The 25,912-nt window shown below is 52.3% G+C and overlaps 1 protein-coding gene across 1 annotated transcript in view; it reads right to left on the reverse strand.

The window, feature by feature from the left end:
• Window positions 1-1,574: 1,574 nt before the first annotated feature.
• Window positions 1,575-25,912, reverse strand: part of LMOD1 (leiomodin 1) — a 40,077-nt gene continuing 15,739 nt past the window's right edge. Inside the window, exon 2 of the mRNA XM_081823052.1 lies at window positions 1,575-4,641. Coding sequence (XP_081679178.1) covers window positions 2,998-4,641 — 1,644 coding nt within the window. The 3' untranslated portion in view covers window positions 1,575-2,997. The remainder of the gene's footprint in view (window positions 4,642-25,912) is intronic.

Below are 25,912 nucleotides of genomic sequence, written 5' to 3' on the forward strand. Positions count from 1 at the left end.
GGCCCGTTTCCCACATTCGGCCGACCCCTGAGCACACGCGGCCGCTCGATGCCTGGCGCTGCCCCCCCCGCCCCTTCCAGGCGGCGGGAAGGCGCCCCCCAGACCCGGCGCTGCGTCCCATCTGCCCACCTTCCCTGGCCCCCAGCGCAGCTCCGGCGCGCTCCTGGCGCGGCGGGAGAACCCGGGACGCGGCCTACCCGCAGGTGGCGCTGCGCTCCCGCATCAGGTTCTAAGGCACCAGAGGAAGGATGACCTCATCAGCCCCCAACCCCCGAGGACTGTGTGCGTGTGGTCTGGCTATTGGAGATCCGTCGTTTGGGTTTGGTTAGGCTTTCAGTGTTTTCCTGAGGCACCATTATGAGTCTCAGTTCAGGAAGGGGAGGAGAGGGACCTCTCATCAGAAGTGACTCTAAGAGCGGTAGATCTATCTGAGCTCTCTTTTTATTAGCTGTGTGATCATGGACTTGTAGGTTAATCTCTCTGGGCTGAACTTTATCTGCAAAATGGAAATCTCCAGAATTGAGAGAGCACCTGAAGCGACCTGCAGCATCTTGCCAAGGCCTGGCAACCACAGACACAGGGTAAATGGAAGCACTGGTTGCACTCAGCTCCAGCTAACACCCTTTGAGGTCCAGGAGGCAGCAGGTGTCTGCCGCACGCCCCCCCACCCCACCCCCCACCCCCCACCCCAGGCCTAGCCCTTGTTTCGGTTTTTGGGGCAGACAGGCAAGTGGGTAGAGGGGAAGGGGCGCAGAGTGTCCCCTGGGATCCAAGCCTTTTGCTACCACGACTAGCCTGCCTCTGGGTTTGGTCAGACCTAGCATAGCAATCCTCCTTCATAGCAGGGACGCCCCCTCCTTCACCCCAAAGATGGTGAAACTGCTGTGCTCCCTGCTGTTGGACAAAACCCCAAGACAGAGAAAACTGCCAGTGACCCAGACCCAAGGTGGCCGTTCCACAGTGCCAAGGGGTGCCAGTGCCTTTAACGCAATCAAATCAGGAAGATGCTTTTGATATACACCTGATGGAGGGCACGGGGACACTGTTAGGTCAGGAGAGCAGCCTACAGCTGGAGTGGGGGGGGTGAGATGGATCACTGGGCACACTGGTGTGGGGGCTGCTCCCCAAATGGTCATTCACTTCTCTGCCTGCTCAGAGATGGCTGCCTTCCTGGGCTTGTGACTGCTGTGGGGAGCTGGCCCCAAGCCCACAGTTAGGAAGAGTCATGGAATGAGCATCCCCTGAACATGCCTAATATAGCCATCCCAGGGCCCTGTGCTTCACTCTGCCCTGTCACCCCTGAAAGCGGCTCTGGCTAATGACTCCAGGCAATAGGAATGGTCAGGAGCAGACCCTAGCTAAGGCCTAGTTTCCTTGGCCTGGTCAACCCGGTCAGTGGGGAGCCCTCTACCCAGGCTTGAGGCTTTCCCTTGCGCTGGACTTTCAGCAGATATGAACTTGTTATGTGGTCAACTCAGGATGGCATGGCAGGGAACCTGAGCTTCTCAAGTCCTCCATGGGGCCCAGGGTGAGCATCAGGACCCTCAGTACAGTACAGAGGTGGGGCACAGTCATTCACAACTAAAGGCTTGTATATATTATCAAAATCTTATGGAAAAACAGATACACAGCTATTTATACAACAGCAGGTGGGTGTGAGGGAAATGTCTGCTTTGGCATCAAACCTTCAGGACCAGCTGCTGTCTGTCCCTCTCCTCCCAGCTGGAGCCCACTCCCCACCAGGCCAGCTGCCCCTGCCATGTCCTCTGATTAGCCCAGGAGGGGTTTGAGGGTATCCTCAGCCCTGCCTCCTTCTGCCCTTGGGCCCTCATGCCCTTCTCAATCTTCTGCCATTGTCCCACACAGAGGGCCACGGGCCCAGCAGCTTTGCCCCAAGGGCTCCTCAGAGGCCTGAATCCTGGCCCTGGAGGGCAGTGGGGCTGGGCTGGTTATGTGGTCCTGGGAGGACATCTTCCCTGGATCACAGGCCTTTCGCAACTTGCCAGTTACTTGGGCCCCAGGCATGGCATTCTTCTCAGTGATATGCTAAAAGGACTCTTCTTGTCCAGAAACCTCAGCTCCAGGTATAAAAGAAATTTTTGGAGAGCCTCAGAGACAAGAAAAGGAAAGTGAGAAGACAGAAGGCATCCTTCCTTGAGTGTGGCCAAGCCTCATGCTCTCCCATGGCAGAGGAGGGGCATCCACAGCAGGTCAGCCAAGGGTGGGGTGGGTGGGGTCTGTGCGGCCCTGGGAGGCGAGGCCGGGGCAGCCTTGGCATTGGCAGATGGTGCCCCCTGGCAGTCTGGTCCTACTGAAGCAGTTTGGGCACCTCGACCTGTAAGGGCAAAGCAGAGACAGTTTAGAGAAAGGAGCTCAGCAAAGGAGCCTCTGGAATTCATCTGGCCTCCCTTCCTTCTGGAAACCAGACCCCCCATAGATGTCTGTGGAATGAATAAATGAGCTGTGGACACAGATGAAGCATTTTTCCTTGTCTGTAAAAACTGGATGTCATCAAATGACCACTAGCATTACAACTGAGGTTGTCCTTTATGTCGCGGCGTCTAGCCCCAGATGATGTTGTGGGGCTAGGGTTCGCTGCCGCCACCCAGTCCGACAGGCAGATGACCATGGCCTCTGTCGCCTGAGGTGGAGGAAGGGGAAACTTTGAGGAGCAGGGTCTCTAGGGATGGTTCATGTGTCTGGGGCACTGATTAGTCACAGGGGAGATCCTCCCGAGGGCTGAATCTCCCAAAGACCTTTGGGATACACTGATCAGTAGGACTTGGCTAGTCCTCAGAGGGAATTCATAAAAGGGAGATCATTTTTGCTCTGGGAAGAGGGAAGAGAAGACTTAATGGCAGGACCAGAGGCAGAACTACTAGACAGAGACTGTTTCTCCATTTCTGGGAGACCCTGGTTTAGCTGCAGGGTGGTGAAGTTAGAGGCATGGAGTGAGAGGCTAAAGGAAGCTCCTTACAGGAAGGAGAGAGTCTCCCTCTAATGGACACCGGGGCAGCCTGCCCAGAGGCGGGGGTATGGCGGCGATGGCTGGAGATGCCACACAGGCGCTGCAGTCTGTCCGCAGCCTGCAGCCTGACATGGCCCGCTCTGCCCCTCGTTCCCCAGACAGGCTCCCCTCTTCTCCAGCCCTGCTGGCCCAGGCCTGCGACTACTTAACTTCTTGAGCTGCTTGAGGTTGCTGGAGCGAATGGCGGCCAGTAACTGGTCGCGGGAGTTCTTCTCCTGGACGGGGAGGACTTTGTCTCCCATCTTCCTCTGGGTGGCTGGTGACAATGAGTTCTTCAGGTTCTCCATGATTAGGGGCGGGGCCAAGGGAGGCGGGGGTGGGGGCGGAGCAGCTGGAGCGCCCCCTTTCTTGGGCGAGTTCTTGGGCGAGGCCTTTGGAGATGGCTGGGGGGAGGGTTTGGGGGAGCCCTTGGCCAGGGCCCCTAACTTGGGCACCTCCAGCAGATCCTTCTTCTCACCACCAGCCTCCTGGGCCTGCCGTTGCTCCTGGAGTCGCTTTTGTCGCTGTTTGTCCATGTTGCGGCTGAGCAGGTTGGTGACTGTCATCCGGGGCCCAGCCAGCTCGAAATGGTAGCCCAGCTTAAGCAGGGTAGTGTTCTCCTTGAGCAGCTTGGCAATCTCCATCTCGGTCTTGCCACCGCAGATGTGCCGCTGGTTGTGGAAGCGGAGTTCCGTCAGCGTGTTGTTCTGGAGGAGGGCCCGGAAGATGGCGAGGATGCCTTTTCCTGTGATGTGGTTAGAGTCCAGGTTCAGGCTGGTGATGGTCTTGTTGGCCTTGAGCATGATGGCGATGGCGAAGGCCACGTGGTCGTCAGCGCGTGTGTTGGCCAGGGCAAACACCTTGACCACCGTGTTGAACTCCAGAGCCTCGGTGAACCGGACCAAGATCTCATTTGTGATACAGTCTGAGTTGTTGACATTCACCTCGGTCATCTCTGGGTCATTGTTCTTCACTCTCTCCAGAGGCTCATCAAATATGCTGGGAGCTGCTTCCTCCTCCGCCTTGGCAAGCCCTTCAGAGGGCTTGGTGGGGCAAGCCGGGGCTGGTTTCTCCTGCGCTTGGGTCTTGTTCTCTTCTTTGGGTTCCTTTTCGCTTATGGACTCATCTTTTTTCACTTTCTCTTCCTCCCTTTTTGTGTCTGTGTTCCCACTTCCTCTTTTCATCTGCTCACCCTCTTTCTTGGTGTCTGCGTTCCTACTCTCCCCTTTTCCCTTCCCGTCGTCCTCTCTCTTGCTTATCTCCTTCTCCTCTCTCTTCTTGTCCTTGTCTCTGCTTGTCCCTGCACTCCTGTCACTGCCTTTCTTCTCGTCCTCCTTCCTTGGGGCTGCTGCCTTCTCCTCTCCCTTCCCATCCTTCCCTGCCTCCTTCTTGTCCACAGCAGCCCGGACCCGGCCCTTGTCAATGCCCCTGATGAGCTTCTCCTCCTTGGGCTTCTCTCCGCTTTTGCCATCAGCTTCATCTTTGTCTCTTGAGAAGCTTTTCTTTAAACCACCCCTCTTTGGCTCCTTCCCCAGGTCTGAGTCCCGTCTGGGGCCCAGGGGTTTTTTGCTGGCATCTCTGCCCCTTTCTTCTCCTTTCTTGGCATCTGTCTTGGTCTCCACTTGCTTGCTTTCCTAAGAATTCAGAAAAGAAAAATAAACATGAAGAGCTGGCTACAGAGGGAGAGGAGTGAGTATGGGGACAAGTGTGGGGAGCATTTATATAACTGCCCTGGAACCTCCAAAGGGCAAAGTCCATTGAGAACACCCTAAGAGGATCTGGAATTCAAGCTGCAGAGAACAGGCTGACGTCAGACTCAAGAAAACCTCAGGGTCGTGAGGGGCCAAGATGAACACCTGAGGGGCTTGTGGCAAGTCCTTCCCCAGGGGGTTCTCAGACCCAGAGCTGCCCTTTTCTGTCATGGGTGAGTTAGCAGGAATGCTTCCAAGTGGTGCCTTGCTGAGCCGCGTCGGAACCCGAGGCAAGAGGAAACATCACTTATTACTGCTTCTGTCTTTATTTAAAATTTTGAATTTTTGGTTGTCATGGATTTTTTTTTTGGCATTAAATTCAATTTTTAAAAATATCAGATCGCTGAGCTTTTGCGTGCCCCCTTCCATCCTCTGGGCTAGGCAAGTGCCTCGCGTGCCTCACCCTAGCGCTGGCCCTGCTTCCAAAGGGGAAGTAGGTCAGTGGTCCTCAGATGCTGGAATTTTACGGATAATACCTTTTCAAAGGAATAAAAAAGTTGGAGGGACCAACAGAGGGCTGCTAACATTTTATTTTACCAATTAAAGATATTTCTAAATTTGATCTACCATCATTCTCTCATTGAAACAAGAAGGAGCTTACAATAAAGAAGGTAGACATTAACAGAATAAAGCCCATACCTTTACGTCAGATATGGGTAGCTTTTCAAAGAGCCCATAGTATTGTGCTTATTTTTTTAGTAAAAACTTTGTTGAGGACCAGCACCTTTCTGTAAGGAGCCCTGGAGTCCACTGAGTGAGCTGACCTCAGGAAGACTCTGCCAGATTCTGGATCTAGGATTCTGTGACTCTGCATGGACCACACGGACACTGAGAAATTGTTGAGGGGGCCTGGAAGGGAGTCAGCTGAGTTGCATTAAAGTCTTGAATTTTACGCGCAACATGGGCTGTCCTGTACTTCCGTGGGGCCCTGTGTCTTCTTCCACGAAGTTGCAGAAAGTCTGAGCCTTATTTTGAGAGTACTTGCTTCCTACCCCCTTTAGAAGAGCCAAAGAAGCCTCCGAATTGCCTAAGATTAGATATTAAACTGTCCAACTATGATAGATAACCTGGAGCAATCCTTGGGACCTCAAGGAATGTCCTTCCTAAAGGTTTTTTTGTTTTGTTTTGTTTTGTTTTTTAAAAGGAAGAGACTATGGCCTGATTATTAGAAAGGTTTTCTTTCTTTCAAGAGTGCCTGGTTGGGGTGTGGGAGGAGGAGGAGGGCACCCCGGCCCTCCCAGCTTCCTCACCCCCACCCTGCCGGGACGGAATGGAGAGTTGGTTGGTCCTATGGAAACAGTTTGTACCTGCACCACAAACACATGCCATTGGGGACCAGCCCCAGGGTTTATTTAGCAGCAAAAGTCCTTGGCTCCTCTGCTAGAATCACAACAGGCAGCCAAGGGACACAGGGCCCGGTGAGGGAGGGCTGAGGAATGTGCCCCTTCTCTCCTCCTGCCCCATGGGGGCTGTTGCACGGAGGGGACTCTCTGGGGCTTCGGTGGTGGAGCAAGGGCCAGAGGATGCCCTCTCACTTTCTCTGGCTCCCAGAGAACTGGATTTGACCCTTCAGATCACCCTTGCAGTGATGGTGACTTTACTGTACCTTGATTTGAAAGGAAGGGGAGGCTTGGAGTATGCAAACATAAGGTGAACGAGGAGATCCAATGGGTCAGCCCCGCTAGGACACACCTAACATCTGCCCCAGCTCAGCCAGGAAATTCCAGCCCAGCCCAGCTCAGAGTGGTTTCTTCTCAAATTCCATCCACTTCACAAGCATGGAGGTGAGAGCTGGGTGCCACAGCCTCTCCAGGGAGTCCCGCCAAAGCTCCAGAGGTCAGGCCCCCAAGGCAGGGACTCCTGCCCTCCCCTTCCAAATGCACGCCCTTGGGGATTTCTCAGCGCCCACCGGGCAGTGCCCAGCTGCTCTCTGCACAGTTCCCACGCCGCCCACAGGCCTCACTTAGAGGGAAATTGGGAAGCCTGAGAGATATTAACCAGCAAGTTCAGGAAAAACTGGGTTTCAGGTCTGACCGGCTCACCAGCAGCTGCCAAGTCAATGTAACCTTCTCCAACCTTGCCCATTAGGGCCAAGGCACTCCTCTCCACCTGCCCTCAGAACCTCTAGGTGTGCCTAGCTGCCCCTGCTGCCCCTGCTGCCCCCAGGACCTTGCTTGGCAGCGGCCTCCTCTCCCAGTCAAACCCATCCCGCTTTCCGACCAGGGCTCCCATTCAGAACCTTCCCCTGCTCTCCCATCAGGACTCCTTTTCCAACATTTTAACCCTCTCTCTGCCCTGACACCCTAGATTCTGACCTGCCCCCTTGGTCTTCATCCAGCACTACTCCCCACTCCCTCTTAGGGTACTCCCCCTACACTGGGGTCCTAGTTGGCTTGGATCTGTCATGTGTCTGTTCTTGAGGAGGTGTTCCAGCCCTTTAAAAAGAACCTAATGAAAAACAGGCGGGGCGGGGGAGGGGGGGAAGCTGATTAATCATGGGTTTCCTCCAAATAGCCAGGAATGAGTGGGGCTGGGGCTTGTCGCAGCTCGTGCAGCCCGGAGAGCTCAGATGTTGCCTTAAAAGGAGAAGGAGCCCAGCGTCCTCCCAGGGCTGAGATTTCTGGTGAGCGAGCTCCTCAGCACATAGCAGAGCTGCCTCCTTCTTGCTTATCTGAAAGGGCGTCCAAGCCAACTTCTTTTGCTTCTAGAACTGGTGGTGCATCCTGGCGACCTCCAGAGGTTATTTTTGCTTGTCTTCCTGTCTCTCGGCCTCACTCCACCATTCATCACTTATAGCAAGAGGGGTTTAGGTTAGATATAACAAAGAACTTCCACAGAGCAAAGGTCCACAGGCTTCTAGATGAGAGATCAAAGCAGCAATAATTGTTTTTCCCTTTGGGGAAAGCTTTAGGGTTAGGGGAAGGCCAAGGGTGATTTGGCAATCCTTCATAGAGGCAGGGGAATGGAGAGGATGACCTCTGAAAACCTCTAACAACCTGTGAGACTTTGCAGGGACCTAGAAATCAGACTCAGAGGTGAGAAGCAGCTCCCTTCCTCTATCAGCTCCAGACCTGTGGCTTCATGGTGTTGCTCTGTCTGCCACTTGGGTTAGGATCCCAGTTAAATGCCTTTGACAGGTTTGACATGACATCTTTTCCCTTACCTTGGGCCTTCAGATACTACTTCCTCTAGAAGTCTTGTCTGATTGACCAGAGAAGAGAACATTTTGCCACCTTCATTGCCAAAGGGGGAGCGGAAAAGAAGTGTCTGCCCGGAAGTCCCTAGAAAATGAGAACTTGCCGAGGGAAGGCCAAACCCCCTGTGTGTGCTGCGCTCAGCCCTCAGCCCACTGGTACCTATTAGCTCATGTAGACCACCACCGAGGCCCTCTCTTTCCTTCCTATGGCGCGTCGCCTGCAGAGTGATCCTGCCTGAGGCCCATGCAAGGGGGAGAGTCTGCAGACCTCCCCAGGGGACAGCACCAAGACCAGATGCACCCTGGGGAAAGCTTCTCCAACAGGACTTGGAAGGTCTGGGTCTGTCGAGTTCGCCCCAGCCGCTGGCCTAGGAGGGCAGGGGTGACTGGCAGTGGCTGCGCCCCTCACATGGGACCCCACTGCCATGAATCCAGGCACCGTTGCTCCATCCCCAGAGCAAGGCTGAGGTGATGTCAATTCAGATGGCTCCAGGCCAGTCTTTTTTTTAAGATTTTATTTATTTATTTGACAGAGAGAGACACAGCGAGAGAGAGAGAGAGAGAACACAAGCAGGGGGAGTGGGGGAGGGAGAAGCAGGCTCCCCGCCGAGCCGGGAGCCTGATGTGGGGCTCGATCCCAGGACCCCGGGATCATGACCTGAGCTGAAGGCAGACGCTTAACGACTGAGCCACCCAGGCGCCCCTCCAGGCCAGTCTTTTGCTACGTCCCCCCGGGGGCTGCCTGGTGAGACACAGCTCTCAGACCTTCTGTCTAGAAGCAGCGACAGCGTGTCAGCTCAAGCTCCAGGCTCAGGGCAGGGACTCTGGGGTCTACAACTCTGCTTTCAGTAGACTCTGTCCCAGGCCTGAGCTGAACTCCTGATGGCACAGAGGCCTCAGGGTCTGAGCTTCTTAGACGCCGGCATTTTAACTTGGCTCTGGACTACAGCCTGCCTCTTGTTTCTCGTGGATCGGGTTGTATTTCATAGGAAAGCATCAGGGAAATCTGTGGCATCTCCCAGTCCCTTCAGTGCTCCAACCCCCCATCGTGTCTTCTCCCTGGTCCTGCACCAGTGCTCCCCACCAGCCCTCAGCGTGCCTCAGGGCACAAGATCGTGTTCCCCTGCTTCTCCCATGAAGCTGGCCCTGCAGGGCTCTGGGGCCCTGGCCCCACTCACTCCAGCCACCTGGAGACCTGGTATCAGGCACCACAGCTGCCAGGGTCATCTGTCTGCAAGGACAGGATGGGGAGGAGCTGGCCGCAGGCTGGAGAGTGTGCCAGAGGTCCCCCCGGAGAACAGCCCCCTTACAAGGCTGCTGTCAAGGGCAGGGCAGGTAGCAGGGCCGGGGGCTTGTGGGGACCAAGAAGCTTCCCTCCCTGCAGCCTCCTGCCTCATTTGCATGGAATGCCAACTCTTTCATTGTTTTCCACCAAGAAGAAAGATTCTAGATTGTCCTGACAAGAAGTTTCAGGAGGGCCAACTGCTTTTCTGGGAAAGTGTCATTCCTGGAGCAGTCCTGGGGAGGGACAGCAAGGCCTGGTTCCCTTGGTGGTCTGCGGGGCAAGAGTCCTCCACTGGGGCTTAGGCCAGCTCATGAAACAGAGCTTCAGATTTTTTTTTTTTTTTAAATAGGCTCTATGCCCAATGTGGGGCTTGAACTCATGACCCTAAGGTCAAGAGTCACATGCTCTACCGACTAAGCCAACCAGGCTTCCCTGATCTTTCTTTCTTTTTTTTTTTTAATTGAAGTATAGTGGACACACGATGTTACATTAATTTCAGATGCACACAGAGTGATTTGACAATTCTGTACATTACGCAGTAGAGCTTCAGATCCTGAAACAACTGATGTTGCCCCTCGGAAGCTACAGGTTCCCTCCAGAGCTGCCAGGACAGCTGGAATTGTTTGGAAGGCGTCCCCCCTATGGTGGCAGGGGGATTCAGTGGCTCTGCAGACAGCTGGCCTGTGTGCAAATCCCAACTCTGCCCTCGACCAGCTGTGTGATCTTGGGCGGGTTACAGACCTCCTCTGAACCTGTCTTCTCATATGCAGGACGGAACTGACCCATCCGGAGCTCGTCATTCGGTTGCCAGTGGTTGTAAGGAGACTTCCGCAAAGGTCCTGGTACCGAGAAGGGCTTGAACCGGAGATAAGCTGCCAGGAAGGCCAGGCCTCCCTGTGAGAAGCACTTAAGCCCACGGCAGGCAGGAGGGCTCGTCTGCTCCTGCCTGAGGCCCCCAGGCCCCTTGCTGAGTATCTTAGTATTATTTGGAAGGCTCAGATTAAGCACTTACCCAGTGGTCAATGGAACTGCATTTTGTATACTTCTCCGTGAAAAATGAAATGACCATGTCTCAAACCCTGGAAAGCCGCCTGGAGAGCTAGAAGCTGGGAAGGGACCAGGTCACTTGGGGAGCTCTCCCCCACTGCTCCCCCCAATCCCACAGGGACAGAGGCAGGGGTGGAGTGGGATGGGAGCAGGTGTCACTGCCCCCACAGGGACCACAAGTGCTGGGGCCTGTGTAGGCCTGGGGCTTCTCGAGAGCCAGCCCCTCCAAACGCCTCCTGTGACCTGACTCATTCCTCCATCAGGAGGTAGGCATCACCACCATCCTGGGGACAGAGCGCTACTTAAGGCAGTCCCGCCCTCACAGTTTAGGAGGCACGGCAGGCAGAGCGACAAGCTGACATCAACGTGCATGGGGCAGCTGTTGTGAGGCAGGTGAGCCCGCTGGCTGAGAGTTACTGCTTCAGCTGACGGCATCCCTTCAGGCTGGCCAGAGACTGCAGGCTCCCTAAAAAGGCCCGGCAGCCCCTTTCTCAACCATTCCCAGACTGATGTTCCCTGACTCCTGTTCTGGCGGTGGCTCAGGGACAAGGTCTTGGCATCTCCCAGAAACCCCCTTTTTTGGTTATCCCAGCCCTGGCCCTTTTCGGATCATTCCAGGTCTGCTTCCCCTATTTCAAAGCCCCCAGTGTAGGGAAACATTGTCTCCACTGGCCCCTGCAGGATGAGTTCTGAGGAGTCCCCTTCTATTCATCCCTTGTAGCTGTTCAGGGGCCTGTGAGGAAGCTGGGAACGCCACAGGATGGGCTCAAGAAGGAGGAAGGCAATAGGGAATGGGGGCAGAGTATGGCTTTAACCTCACCCCCTTGGGTTCACATCTCTGGAAACATAATTTTTGGAGTGTTCAAGGGCTTATACACAAAGACCCATGTGTACACTCAGTTTCTGCCCATAACTGGAGTATATGGGGACATCTGAGTGGCTCAGTTGGTTAAGCAGCTGCCTTCGGCTCAGATCGTGATCCCAGCGTCATAGGATCAAGTCCTGGGAGCCTGCCACTCCCCCTGCTTGCGCTCTCTCTCTGACAAATAAATAAAATCTTTAAAACAAAAATCTTCTAAGAGGGGCGCCTGGGTGGCTCAGTCGTTAAGCGTCTGCCTTCGGCTCAGGTCATGATCCCAGGGCCCTGAGACTGAGCCCCACATCGGGCTCCTTGCTCAGCAGGGAGCCTGCTTCTCCCTCTCCCTCTGCCTCTCCCGCTGCTCAGGCTCCCTCTCTCTCTGTATCTCTGTGTCTCAAATGAATAAATAAAATCTTAAAAAAAAAAAAAAACCCGGGCGCCTGGGTGGCTCAGTCGTTAAGCAGCTGCCTTCGGCTCAGGTCATGATCCCAGAGTCCTGGGATCGAGTCCCACATCGGGCTCCCTGCTCAGTGGGAAGCCTGCTTCTCCCACTCCCACTCCCCCTGCTTGTGTTCCTGCTCTCACTGTCTCTGTCTCTGTCAAATAAATAAATAAAATCTTAAAAAAAAAAAAAAACCCGCAAAAATCTCCTAAGAAACAGGGGCTCAAAATGAAATTCCTAATTTTGGGGTGGGACTGTATCATCTCGTGTAGGGGCTGCAAAACTGTCTTCTCACCATGCCTTCTGGGACTCTCATGACTGCATGTCTGGAGCCCTCAGCCCCTGAGCAAGGTGGGAGGGAGGATGACAATGCCCAGCATGGGGGCCTGCACATCACAGGTGCCTCTGTAAATGCTTGTTGGGATGAGGACAAAGTACACCAACCCCAAATAATCTGCTTGGAGAACGTCAGAAACGGGCAGGGATCAGGCTTGGAGAGAAGCCTTCCAGGTGACCCTAGTAGGGCCGCTCAATGCCAGGGACCAGCAGATGTCTCAGCCCTCTTCTGCTCCCAGCCTGAAGTCCTGTGGGTTGATGGTGTGAGCGCTAATCCACACCTAATCAATATGGCAAGCAGTGTTGGAGGCTTGTGCCCCCTTGTCCCCCAAAAGAATGTGGGCCAAAAAGAGCTTCCAACCTGACCAGGGCTCCAGAGGGGTCATCTAGGGCACCTCCCTGGGGGAACGTGTGCACCTGGTAAGCTCTGAGCTGAGAAGCCAAGGCTCATGCAGTCACAGAGCTAAGAAAAGCTGTTCCCTGCAGACATCCCAGATGCCCCTTGCTACCCTGTCCCCACCCTGCTTGGTCTCTCTCTGGCTTGCCCGGGCTTTCCAGGACCAGCCTGCTGGGGGCGTGTGAATCAACTTTCGGGGCGGTGGGCAGGCTCCAGACCACTTGGCGGGATGTTCACAGCTGGTTGGGCCGAAGGTCTGGGAATGGCACCAAGCTTGCTGGGGAAGGGCAAGGCAGACTCGGGCTGTCCCTTTACCCAGTGAAGAAACTACACTCCAACACCGAAGGAGCTCGTTTCATGTTTTGAGCCCCATACTTCTAAAGGGCATGTTCCCCACCCCTGGCTGCCGGTCCACTGGAGAAGTCAAGTTCAATCCTCTGCCCCAAATCCTCAGTCCACAACAGCTTTCTAATACTTCTCCTCTCCAGCAAAACCATCGCTAAATTAATGAGGGCTCATCGATGTGCTACTGCTTCGCATGGACTTAGGAACCCCCGCAGCCCCGCACCGGCTCTGCAGGCTAGTTACTGCCCTGATTCCTGGTTCCCGGAAGAAGAAACGGAAGCTCAAGATTACACCGCTATTACGCGAGGAAGCAAGGACTCTGGTTCTAGAGGCTGAACTTTTTACCTCTATATTCCATTGTCGTGTGTGAGTGGGCTGCACGCCAAGCCATTCTGTCACCCAAATGCCTGGTGCAGATAGCCCTTCACCCCTGGCCGCCCAGCACTGAAATAAGACCGTCAATCCCAATATCCGCGGCCACCATTTATTTAGCGTTTACAAGGTGAGAGACACTGTGCTAAGTTCTTTACCTAAGTCACCCGTCTAATTCAGTCCTCTGCACGGCCACCAGAGGAGGGCAAGGCTCGGAGAGGTTCCAGCCTCCCGGCAAGGAAGCTTGGGGGATGGCTGGCAGGGGTGGGGGCCCTCGGGCTGCTGGCCGGTGGAAGCCGGAGCCCTCATAATCGGAAGGTCTTCCTTTCCCACTGTTCCTGACAGGCTTTTTATCGTGGTCTTAGTGACCATCACACTATGATAGCATCTTAGAAATAAGCCACGGAAAATTCAACCACTTTTGGACGGTGTTGCTCAGGGGCAGTTAGGGCTTCTGGGGGTCAGTGGTAACATGTTCTCCATTTTGCAGATGGTATCATTCTTAAACAAGTCACTGGAGTTCAAGCTCGGATCGCTTGGGTTCTAAAAAGAACTTAACTCCCATGTTACGCTCTCCACCATCAGACACTAAGGAATGAATGAATGCCAGGCTCCTGCCGGGTGCTCCTGGCAAAGCATACGACACAGACCTGATGTTAGCCACCTGGCCATCTGATCATTCTGTCAGACGCACGCCTGAGGAGTGACAACTCTGCCAGGTGCTGGGCTCAGCTCTGGGGACGCAGAGATACCTGGGCAGGAATCTCCGGAGAGCTGGGAGAGGCACCTGGCCTTCCCTTGGATTTCATGGCCAGGCTAGAAGGAGGGACCAGCTGGGAGGGAAGGGCCCATGGCTCTTGCTAAGGCAGGGTTAAGGGGAAGACAGCCTCATGAGAATAAAAATCAAGGTGCTGGGATGGGGAAACCGTCAGGCTTGGAAGAAGAAATCCAAAGGGTACATGGAAGGCGGCAACGACTAGAAGCCCGGGAGGAGGGCTGCAGAGGAGAGCTGGCTGCACGGGGGAGGGACCACGTGGCTTTGCCAACTGAGGCGAACACTAGGCTTGAGCAAGTCCTCATGGCAAGGAAATGCATGTGAAGCAAAGAGCCAGGCCAGCCCACTGAGGAAGTTCCATAAGGGGGGAGACACCTGAGCTGCCCCTGAAGGAGGAGGAGGAGTTTGCGAAGCGGGGAAGGAGCCCTGGGTGCTGAGGAAGAGGCTCCTGTCTGCAGCCTCACCTGCTCTGCCCTGGTTCCCAGGCCCCATCCTACAACTTTGATCCTTTACAGCAGTTTGGCACCCCTTTCTCAGCTGGCTAACCTCTGAAACAATGAAGCATCGCATGTGGTCTGCTTTGGGAAGTCACCCCGGGCCCCCCAGCCCCAGCCCGGGGCCCTCCCCTACAACTCCCAGTCTTGGCTGCTATCACTCTGTCCCTTTGTCCATCTCTCCCACGGGACGGTGGCCAGGAAGTATGGCGTCTACTCACTGGACTCCCACAGATAGCACGGCGCCTGGTGCACCGTAGAGGCTTGATAGCTGTTGAATGAATGAGCGGATGGGGGAATGATGGCCACCAAATGAAGCCAAATGTTAGTTTTGGAATGATGAGGCTCTAGAAAGCTGGTAGAATAAGGAGCTGAGCACAGATAAGTGAGTGGTGAATACAAACGACATCGAGGTCGATGTTGGAGGTGAAGAGGCGGCACTCCCACCACTCACACTGGCAGAGACAGATTCCAAGTCCGAAATGCCAGCAGCCTCAGCGTCCAGTCTGGCCATAGGTTGGAGAGCCCCGAACGTTCGCCTTCTCAGTCTGGTCCAGATTTGTTACATATCCCCAACCCTACATCCCAGCACTGTGGACAGGGGGAAGAGGCCCTCCTTGAGCGGGGGCCATGTTCCAAGGCCCAGGGCGGGCAGAGTCAGGGGAACGACAAGAGGCTGGGGTTACGGGAGACTGAATGCATGTGATTCCACCCCACTTCTGGAAAGACAACCCAGGGCCCTGCCATTCAGCAGGGCCAGCCGTAGAGCATTTCGAGACTACTTACACCGTCTCCCTAGGGGGCCAGGCCTGAGACAGGTTCTCGGTCAGGCCCCAGGGCTACATGTGCCCTCTGCTCAGTTTGTGCCCTCTGCTGGTGGCTCTCCTGGCTCCCTGTCCCTTCCCTCCCGGCACTGGGTCCGGATCAGGCCGGTCCAACACCAGATTTGACCGTAGGGCGCATCCCTGTGTATGTTACACTTCCTGGAGTCCACACCCAGAAGGCCTGTTGGGTCCGCGGCTGCCTTGGCCCGCAGCCCTGAGGATGTCCAGAGCTGGAGGGGAAGGAGGTAGGAGCTGAGAGGCAGCTAGGCCAGCCAGGCCAGCCCCAGAGCCTGCCCTCCAGTGACATTCCTTAAAGGAATGCAGTAAACAAGGAGAAGCCCAGCCCCACGGGGCCAGAGGTGGGAGGCTAGGGGTGGGAGTGAAGGCCAGAGGTGGGAGGCTAGGGGTGGGAGTGGAGGGCAGTGACAGCCAGCTTCTTCTTCATCTTCACCACTTTATCCCAAAGGACGGGGCAGCCGAGGAGAGGTCAAGTTTGTTTTACGAAACCAGAGATTTGCTAGCTTTAGCTAAGAAGCTCGCCCTCAGAACTGTCATCCATTAGTTTCTTTAGTGACCTCTCTGGGCCGCTACTGGAAACATGATCTTTCAGGACAAGGCTAGAGTCCCCTTAATAACTCCGTCCTCGTCCAGCCCACTGCTGACCCTCTTGCTGCTGAGCAAGAGTGAGACTTCACACCTGCTAAATGTTACCTACTAAGGGGGGGGACACCACAGAAAGTTTAAATTCAGAATTTCCTTCCTTTTCAAGGCTAAATAATATTCCATTATATCTCTATACCACATTTTGTTTATTCATCCATGGAGAGGCACTTGAATTGCTCCCACCTTTTCTGCTATTATGCATAATGCTGCTGTGAATATGAGTGTGCAAACATCTGTTCAACTCCCGGCTTTCAGTTCTCTTGGGTTTCTACATGGAAGTGGCATTGCGGGAACATGACCCAAATTCTGACTTCTCTGTTCCACCCACCTTGGCTGCTTCACCTCCTATCCTATCCTGCGTGTTAACCACATTTTTGCAAATATCCTGCACCGGGATCACAACCACCAGCCAAAGCCCCAACCCTGAACTTGACTGACTCCTCGCCCATGCCACACCCCCTCACAGGCTGCTGGGCCCCACGGGGCAAGCGGCCCACCCCCCAGAGTGGGACCTCTGCCCTCCATTCCCGCAGCCTTGCCTCCTGGGTGACATCAGTGCCGAGCCCTAGCTCTAGAGTTAGAACGCCAAGGTTCTAGTCTTTACTCTTATGCAATGTGGGGATGATAACCCTTCACAAGGTTCCAAGCCTTCAGTGAAGTGCTACGTGGGAGGCATTTGCAGCAGTGCCGAATTCACTGGAAGCTTGCAGTAAAAGTTAGCTGTCATGGTCTAGTTTCCCTGAGTTACAGCTCTTTCTCGGTTCTTCAACAGCATCTGTTTGAAGCTCTGATTCCTTCTCCAGCTCTCATCCCACTCCACCCCATTCTCAGCAGACTATCTCCCCTACTTACTTCCCTGGAATCAACAGAAATCAACCAGTGGGAATTCTCCAACTTCCCACCATCCCTCCTACCATCTCTCCGCCATGTTCATCTCCTTTCCTCCCGGTCCCAGGAAGGATGAAGCACCTCTCTTCCTGTCCCAGGTTCACCCTGCCATGGGTTCTGGCTCTCACACTCTCTTCCATGGCCCTCACATGCCCACATCTCTCCCAGGTCAATCAAATCTGTGTCTAGACCCCACAGTCCCGCCGGGTGCTGCCCCTTGTTGATAGCCTTTTTTTTTTTTTTTTTAAGATTTTATTTATCTATTTGAGAGAGAGAGAGAGAGCAAGAGAGCAAGCACAAGCAGGGGTGGGGAGGGGCAAAGAGGGAAGGAGAAGCAGACTCTCTGCTGAGCAGGGAGCCCGACACAGGGCTCGATCCCAGGACCCTGAGATCATGACCTGAGTCAAAGGCAGACGCTTAACCAACTGAGCCACCCAGGCACCCGCTAGCCTTTTATACCCAAACTTCCCCCAAAGAATTCTTGTAAAATCCCTACTCATTCCTGGATCCAACACAATATCGCCTCAGCCTCAACATCCCATGGAAATTAGCTTCATCCAGATCATTACTGACCCCCTTATTGCTAAATCAGATTTATATCTTGTATTCTTCATCTTGCCTAATCGCTTGGGAATGCTTGGGAATCTCATGCCTCTTAAATGTGGGTGCTTTCAAGGTCTTCTTTGAAGCCTTCTTTGCTCTCACTTTTAGGCCCTCTCCCTGGATGACCTCATCTACTCTGAGGGCATGAGCTGTGTTCTGTGTTCTGATATCTCCTGAAGCTCTATTCCTGGGCTGGACACCACAGGCAGATGTTCAGACCCTTGTATCCAACTGTCAATCAAACATCCTGGTGTGTGTCCCCACAGGTCTCAAGAACTGAGCTCCCCTGGCTCCCCACCGCCATGCCCATTCCTACTCCATTCCCTGTCTTGGTGAATGGAGCCTCCAAACATCTGGTGGCTCAAATCAGAAATCCTGCTAGGAAGAAGATGGGAGGAGTATGTGGGGAGAGGCAATGTGGAGCCCTCTGTCCCCATGCATCTCTTCTTCCCCATCCCAAGGGGCTGGGGGGCGGGGGGAAGGCTGCGAAATAAACACATTGGATAAAAGACAGTCTATCCCCTTATCTCCTACCCGCAGATGATGCTTCCTCCTTACCACCGCTCCGCTCAGTCCCTCCTCTGACCTCACTGATGCGTCCAGGCGGCTGTCACCTCTCCGTGGGGTTACTGCAGCCCCCTTCCTGTTGGCTCTGCTGACCTCTTCCAGGACAGTCTTCACACCAGCTCAGCGACTCTGCTGAGACCTGGCATTTCACTTGGCACAAAACCTTCCAGTGGTTCTCCAGCACCCCTGTGATCAAGTCTAGACCCACCGGCCCGTCCTCACTTGGCCGCTGACCGCCCTGTCACCACCTTCCTGCCCGTGGTGCCGCTCAGCCCTGCTCCGTGCTCTTGGCTCTGGCACCGAGCCAGCTCCTGGGCCTTTGCTGTCACGTTCTCACTGCTTGGAAAGCTCGTCCTCCCTCATTTCTCCTGGTAAATCCTTACCCCAATTCTTAACCTGGAGAGGTGTTAGCTTAGATCTTTAATTCATCTGCATTTTATTTTGGAGTGTGATATGAGATAGTAATCTGTTTTTGAAACAGGTATCTAATGTCTGAATTACATTTATGATAAAAAAAAACCCAAAAGTTGTTTTATATACTAAAAAAAGAAAATTGTCTTTAAATAATTCAGTTTCGTAGCAAAAAAAAACAAAAAAAAGAAAGAAAGACAAACCAAGACCTCTCAGGCCAGTGGCAGGAGGAAAGCATGGAAGGGATGGGAGAAGACAGAGAGATGAGTGGTGATTCCCCATCGTGAGGCCCAGCTGGGCTGTGCCAGGACCTGCCACGGAGCCTGACCCTTGCCTGGTTCTGTTCCAGCGATTTCGAAGTTAGCCTGGTGGTAAATATTACGCCGAGCAGAAGGGCCAGAAGAGTCTCAGGCACCACCTCCAACCCCAGTGTAAACATAAACACAGTTCATTTTTACCTCCCAGGATGATCTCAGGTGGGGTCGAGTGGTGGCTAAGAAAAGGGCAGTGCGTTCGGGAGCCTGGGAAATGACATCTTCTGACGCAGTCCAGCTCAAGACCAGGCTTCACATGGGGAGCAAATGCCATGCATTGCAGTTTCTGCATTGCCCCTATAAGTGAATGGGAGGGAAGGAATATTCTGGAAAAGAGAGGGATGTGCAAACTTGGGTGGTTGGGCTCTTGCACTGAATGTTTCACCAGACTCTGCCAGAGGGTATGGTGCTCCTTGACTGCTCTGAGTCCTTAAGGGTGAGGATGTCTTGTGAAAGGGATAGTAAATAGGAGAAGAAGATGGGACAGTGAGGAGTGGCTCTGTGGTTCTTGGTCCCCTCCAAGGAGCCCAAGAAGAGCCACCAAGAGGCACCAGCAAGCAAGGGAGGGCGAAGAGTGTCTACTTTTCACCAAGACCCTTACTTCTTCTGCCGAGGGTATCTGCATTTTACTGCCAGTGGGGAAAGATGGGAGGAGTGGGGGGCAGGGTTCAAGGTGAAGGTGTCGCTTTATGGCTTGTGCTGGCCAGACCTTCATAGGCAGCACTGTCTGGGTTTCTTTTTGGAGTCTTATTATAGATCTTCTCTATAATGAAGGATCAGCTCTAGTGCTCTCTGCAGACCTACGTGTTTTGCCAACTGGTCTGGTGACTCATACTGGGAAGCTTGTAGCAAACCCCATTTTTGGAGAAGCCAGGAAATCTCTTTGTAGAAACAAACAAGTCCCTTTAGCGCTCAGCTCTCTCAAATGCCTACTTTCTGCTTCTTTACTTCATCCCAGCACAGACAAAAACCCCAGCGAGTTTGGAAAACATTGTAAAGAGCTACTTAAATGTAAGCTATTCGTCCCAGAGCGCTGGGTCTCACTTAGGTCCCAGGGGGTAGCAGGAGGAACATGCTGTCCCTTTGCCGCCTGGGGCCAAGAGCTGCAGCCCTGGCTCGTACCCGGCCACCCTCTGGCCTGTTCTAAACAGAACAGGCTACAGTGGCCTCATCAGGGCTGGTTTCATGAGCATGCTCTGTTTAAGTTCTACTGTCACCATCTTGAAAGTCTTAATAATTATCGAACAAGGAGCCCTATGTTTTAATTTTACAGCGGGTCCTGAAAATTCTGTAGCCAGTCCTGGGCCTAATAGAAACACAGAAGCAGAGGATGTCAGGAGTAGAACAGGTCCCTGCCTTCCTGCTTTCACCGTGTTCAGGAACGGCACCCCGATTCCCCAGACGCCCCCATCCCAGGACATCGGCCTTGATTCTTCCTGCTCCCACACCACATTTCCTTCATCCCTCCTTCCAAATAAGTCTCCGGTGAGCCCCTCCCCGTCCGTCTGCCGCTGCCTTGCTGGGGTCACCATCATCTCTTGCCTCCCAGCTGGTGTCCCTGCCTCCCGTCTTACTCGTCTCTTCAAGACATCTGCGCACTGGAGCCAGAGAGAGCTTTCTGACATGGAAATCTGATCAGTGGCTCCCAGGCTTTCAGGAGGAAGCCCAGACTTCGTAACTTGGCACGCAAGGCCCTTCGTGATCCGCCTGTGGCTGCCTCAGCATGCTGTGTGCGCCGGGCCCGCACCGGGGTCACAGGGAAGAGCAAGTGTGCTGTTCTAGCTCGCTCTGCCCGTGAACGCGGTTCCTGCCACCCAGAACGCCCGCTCGTCTTCTCTGCCTGGCTAACCCTTTCTGTTCTTCTTCTCTTCCTCCTCCCTTCCTCCTCCTCCTCCTTTTTCACTTCTTATTATGGGAAACTTCAATTGTACACAAAACGAGACGGACCAGCATAATGAGCCTCAAGGTGGCCAGGGCTGGCCTTCCACAGTTACTGACATCGGGCCAATCTCGGTTCATCTATATGTCCACCCACGTTTCTCCCATCCTCAGATGACTTGGAGGCAAATCCCAGGTATGTCATTTCATTCATAAATACTTCAGTATGTATCTTCAAAAGACAGAAAAATTTTTAAAAGCTATAATACCATTCTCTTACCTAAAAAACGAAGACTAGTAATTTCTCTTAATGGCCCGTCAACACTCAGAACTAGGGCCTCCTCACTGGCCCTCATCCAGGCCCTGGGTTAGAACCGCACCCCCCCACACACACACACCGCCGGCCCTGTGCTGGTTGAGCTACGTGCTATCCCTGAACTTGTCACAGTTTGCTCGCCTGTTCCTGGACTACATGATGAGCAACTTGAGGACCAGGACCAGACCTTAATTTCTGTCCCCAGCACCTGGCCTGACAGAGTGCGTTGCACTTAATAAAGATTTGCTGGAATGAAAAGAAAATATTTCTGGGACGCCTGGGTGGCTCAATCGGTTAAGCGTCTGCCTTCGGCTCAGGTCATGATCCCAGGGTCCTGGGATCGAGTCCCGCATCGGGCTCCCTGCTCCGCGGGGAGCCTGCTTCTCCCTCTGCCTCTGTCTCTCTCTCTGTCTCTCATGAATGAATAAATAAAATCTTTAAAAAAAAAAAAAAGAAAATATTTCAATCCTACCTACAGTGTCCCTACCAAACAGGTTGTACTTGCATACTTCCCATAACAGGGAGCTCAGTTCTTGGCTTCAGAAGAAGCCAAGCCTTCTTCTTTTTTAAAGCTGACTTAGAAAGCCCTTCTGGTTCCAGTTATATCCCTGGGGTCCTACAAAACAAGGCTACCCCTTCTCCTCTATATGAGTACTCGGTACATATTTGAGACTTATGGCATCTTCTCCCTGAGGCCGGCCTTCTCCAGGCTAAATGAGTTCATTTGTTAGTCTAAGCCCACATCATTCTGATCTGACTAGAACTTTCTGGGTGATCTTGGTTCTGCTGCTTAAAAGTTCAGTCTCTCTTGGGTTCAGATAATTTGCAAATATGGTAGGCGTGCCTTCTAGATCTTTATGCCCACTGGACAGGGCAGCATGGAGGACAGAGCTCTCTGGCACCCTGACAGAAACCTCTAGGGAGCCACCACTCACATCCCACCTTCCAGTCCACATCTGTCCATTCTGGCCACTAAGCTATTATGAGAGGCCTTCTCCGGAGTCTCCTAAAGTCTCTGGAGGGGACAGAACTATGGAAGGGAGAGGGGACTGTCGACTTCAGTGCTACCTCCACTCACCGCTGACTTTTCCGGGGGATTTTTACCCTAGTAAAATGATACACCTTGAGCCACAATTTCCCAGGTTTCAGACACTTGCTAGTTGTTCTGGGAACTTCCTCCTTTCGTGATGCAGGTCATTACAACCCCCAAATGCAGCTCCCTTCCAGCAGCTGAGGCCTGAGGAGGCACAGGTTTTCTGTGCGCCAAGGCCACAGAGAGGGGGATCACCCTTGTTGGCTGAGAGAGGAAGCACACTGGGGAGTCCATCAGAGTTAGGGAACAGCCTGAGCATTAAGCTGAATCTTTAAGCTCCAGGAGAACTGGGAGCTGGGGCTGGTCATTCCACTGGGGGGAAAGAAAGGGAAGTCAAGATTTAGGGAGAAGAGAGGCAGCAAATAAGGGTGTCAATCCATTACATCAGGGATGTCAAGTGGCTTCGACACAGTCCAGGACCCAGTGAATACACAATGGGAGGGGAGAGCCTGGAGGAGGTGGGAGTGAAGCTTCAGAGGAGGTCACTTGGGCACAGGAGACAAGGGAAGGACTTTCCTAGCAGAGGGAACAAGACAGGCAAAACATGTGATTATTGGAGCACAGTACATCCAGGGATGGTTGGAAAGTTCTTTGGAACAGGAGGGGGCTGAGGAAGTGGGGGTGAGAGAGGAGACCAGAACTCTACCCTGAGCCAGACCATGACAGACTTCATACATCACGCTACAGGATGTGGGCTTCACCCAGTGGGTGATGGAGAAACATACAGATTTTTTTTTTAAGATTTTATTTATTCATTTGAGACACATATATATAGAGAGAGAGCATGAGCAGTGGGAGAAGCAGAGGAAGAGGGAGAAGCAGACTCCCCGCTGAGCCAGGAGCCCGATGTGGGGCTCGATCCCAGGACCCTGGGATCATGACCTGAGCCGAAGGCAGACGCTTAACCATCTGAGCCACCCAGGCGCCCGAAACATACAGATTTTTAACCAGAGCCGTGACCATCAGATTTGTGGTTTAGAAAGATAGCCTTGGCAGCTATTTGGAGAATGGAGTCGAGGCTGGGAGGAACTGGAGGGAAAGAGACCAGGTAGGAGCGATCACAAAAGTCCAGGCAAGAAGTGATGAGATCCTGGACCACGGCTGATCAGTGAGCACAAAGAAGAGGAGATGAATTCTCCAGATACTTCTGGGGGTACAGTTAATATGATTTAGTGAAGTGGGGAATAGCAAGAAGAGTGGAAGGTGATTGTCAAGATTCCCAGTTCAGTCGACCAGATACATGGTGATGCTTATAGCCCTAGCAAGGACTATGGACGGTGAGGATGGGAATTGAGATGATGAATTGTTTTGGCCATGACAAGACTTAAATGCCTAACAAGTTGGCATTAATAAGCATCTTTGGCTCAGGCAAGAGATCTGGGCTTGAGCTGTGGATTTGGGAGTTGTGGGTGTGTAAGTAACAACGAAAACCATCAAGAAGAGGAAAGGGATTTAGAGAATAGAAGCATGGAGACTGCCACATTATTATTTTTTTTTTTAAAGATTTTATTTATTTGAGAGTGAGAGAGAGCATGAGAGGGGAAGAGGGTCAGAGGGAGAAGCAGACTCCCCAGTGAGTGGGGAGCCCGATGTGGGACTCGATCCTGGGACTCCAGGATCACGACCTGAGCCGAAGGCAGTCACCTAACCAACTGAGCCACCCAGGCGCCCGAGACTGCCACATTATTTAATAAAATAAAACTCATATCCTTTGAGGTTAGCAAAGCCATATGAGATACACTTCACACCAACTAGGCCGGCTATAATAAAAAAGACAGACAATAATATGTTAGGGAAGATATGGAGAAACTGGAACTCTCATACATTGCTGGTGGGAATGCAAAATGGTGTAGCAACATTGAAAAACAGTTTGGCAGTTCCTCAAAAAGTTAAATATAGAGTTTTCATATGACCCAGCAAATTCACGCCTATGTGTATACCCAAGAAAATTGTAAACATAGGTCTACACAAAACTTATACCCGAATGTTCATGGCAACATTATTCATAATAGCCCAAAGTGGAAACAACCCAAATATCCATCAAATGCTGAGTGGATCACCAAAATGTGGTCTCTACAAAGGAATGTTATTCAGCCATAAGAAAGAACACTACAACACGGATGAACCTTGAAAGATATCATATGAAAGAAGCCAGACCCCAAAGACCACATATTGTGTGACTCCATTTCTATGAAACATCCAGAATAAGCAAAACCATAGAGACAGAAAGTAGATTCGTGGTTGTAGGGGCTGGGAAAGGGGGAGAGGAACAGGGGAGTAATTGCTAATGGGTATGGGGTTTCCCTTTGGGATGATGAAAATGTTTTGGAATTAGGTAGTGGTGTTGATTGTACAAATTAGTGAATATACTAAAAAAGCTACTGAATTGCACACTTTATTGTTATTATTTTTTAAGATTTTATTTTACTATTTTTTAAGGATTTATTTATATATTTTAGAGAGAGTGAGTGCAGGGGAGGCGACAGAGGGGGGAGAGAGAGAGAGAGAATCTCAAGCAGACTTCCCCCTGAGTGCAGGCCCGACGTGGGGCTCGATCTCACAACCCATGACATGAGATCATGACCTGAGCTGAAACCAAGAGTCAGATGCTCAACTGACTGAGTCACCCAGGCGCCCCTAAGATTTTGTTTTTAAGTAATCTCTACACCCAGTGTGGGGCTCGAACTCACAACGCTGAGATCAAGAGTCACATGCTTCACTGGCTGAGCCAGCCAGGAACCCCTGAATTTCACACATTAAAAGGGTGAATTCTGTGACTTGTGAATTATATCTTAATAAAAATAATTTAAAGATAATGAAGGGAGATTTTAGTCTTAACTGCACAATGATAGAAGGGTTATACTAAAAATCTTATTTTATATACTATGCTTATCTTCTCTTGCTTTACTTTCTAAAAGATAACGATTAAATAAAAAACTGAAAGTATAAAAAGAAAAACAAAAAAGCCCCCAAAGACCTATATGCCAGAGACCACAGTTGGAAACACTACATTGTAGACCAGCACTATCCAGTGGAAATATAATGTGAGTTACATATGCAATTTTAAATGTTCTAAAGTAAAAAGAAACAAGTGAAACTAACTTTAATGTTTTGAAGACATACAAAATATCTTTTCAATACATAACCAATATAAAATTATTAATAAGATTTTACATTCTTTCCTTCTTGCTAACTCTAAAATCTGATAGGCATTTCACACTACAGCACATCCCAGTTTGGACCGGTCCCATTTCAAGTCCTTGATAGCCACGTGTAGCAAGTGGTACCATATTGGACAGTTCAGACCTAGAATGATGGTCACTTCCCATTTGGGCCAGTTGTATTTTCCTCTTTGTATTTGCATGTATGATGAACAATTAAAAAAAACCCTAAATAATAAAGGGTTTGTGTGATTGGTTCCAGTGTCATCAGGAAGAGGCAAGCTGGAAAGACCACAGCCTCTTCCACAGCGGGGCTTGGGGAGAAGAACCTTAAGGGAGGTTCTACATTAGGGAGAAGGGTGAAGGGAGCCAGAGCACAAGGGTCCTTCAGGATGGAAGAAGGATTCACCCCAGAACAGCCAGGAGTGTTTCCTGACCGCCTTCCCAGGGTTCTCTCTGAGGGCAGGGAGGCCAGTGCCCACCTCTGCTAACAGTGTTTGCAGGATGCAGCACAGTGATAAGAAAGCTGCTGCCAAGAAGGCCACCAGGACTGAACCCATCCTGGAAATGGGCGCACAGGGAATGTCTCATCAATGCTGACTGAACAATTGCACCTCCCATTCAAGTGGAGGTCCAAAGGGAAAGCTCGAGAGACAGATTGTTTTTTTCTCAGTTACGCGGTTTGTTGCAACCTAAAGTTAGAAGAAAGAGTTCAAGACTTTCCTCGGTCAGCAGCGGGGAAAGCTCTTTAAGTCTTAGTTTCTTCATCTGTCAGGCAGGTTAGAGCCTGGGGGGAGGATGATGGCGGGATCGAGTGAGATGGTATAGATGGAAGAAGCTGAATGCCTACCTACGGGCTACTGGTGTGAGAGACTCTTCGATTTCTCT

Source organism: Leptonychotes weddellii, chromosome 6 (assembly GCF_054177405.1).
Source record: "Leptonychotes weddellii isolate Sample4059 chromosome 6, ASM5417740v2, whole genome shotgun sequence".
Classification (NCBI taxonomy): domain Eukaryota; kingdom Metazoa; phylum Chordata; class Mammalia; order Carnivora; family Phocidae; genus Leptonychotes; species Leptonychotes weddellii.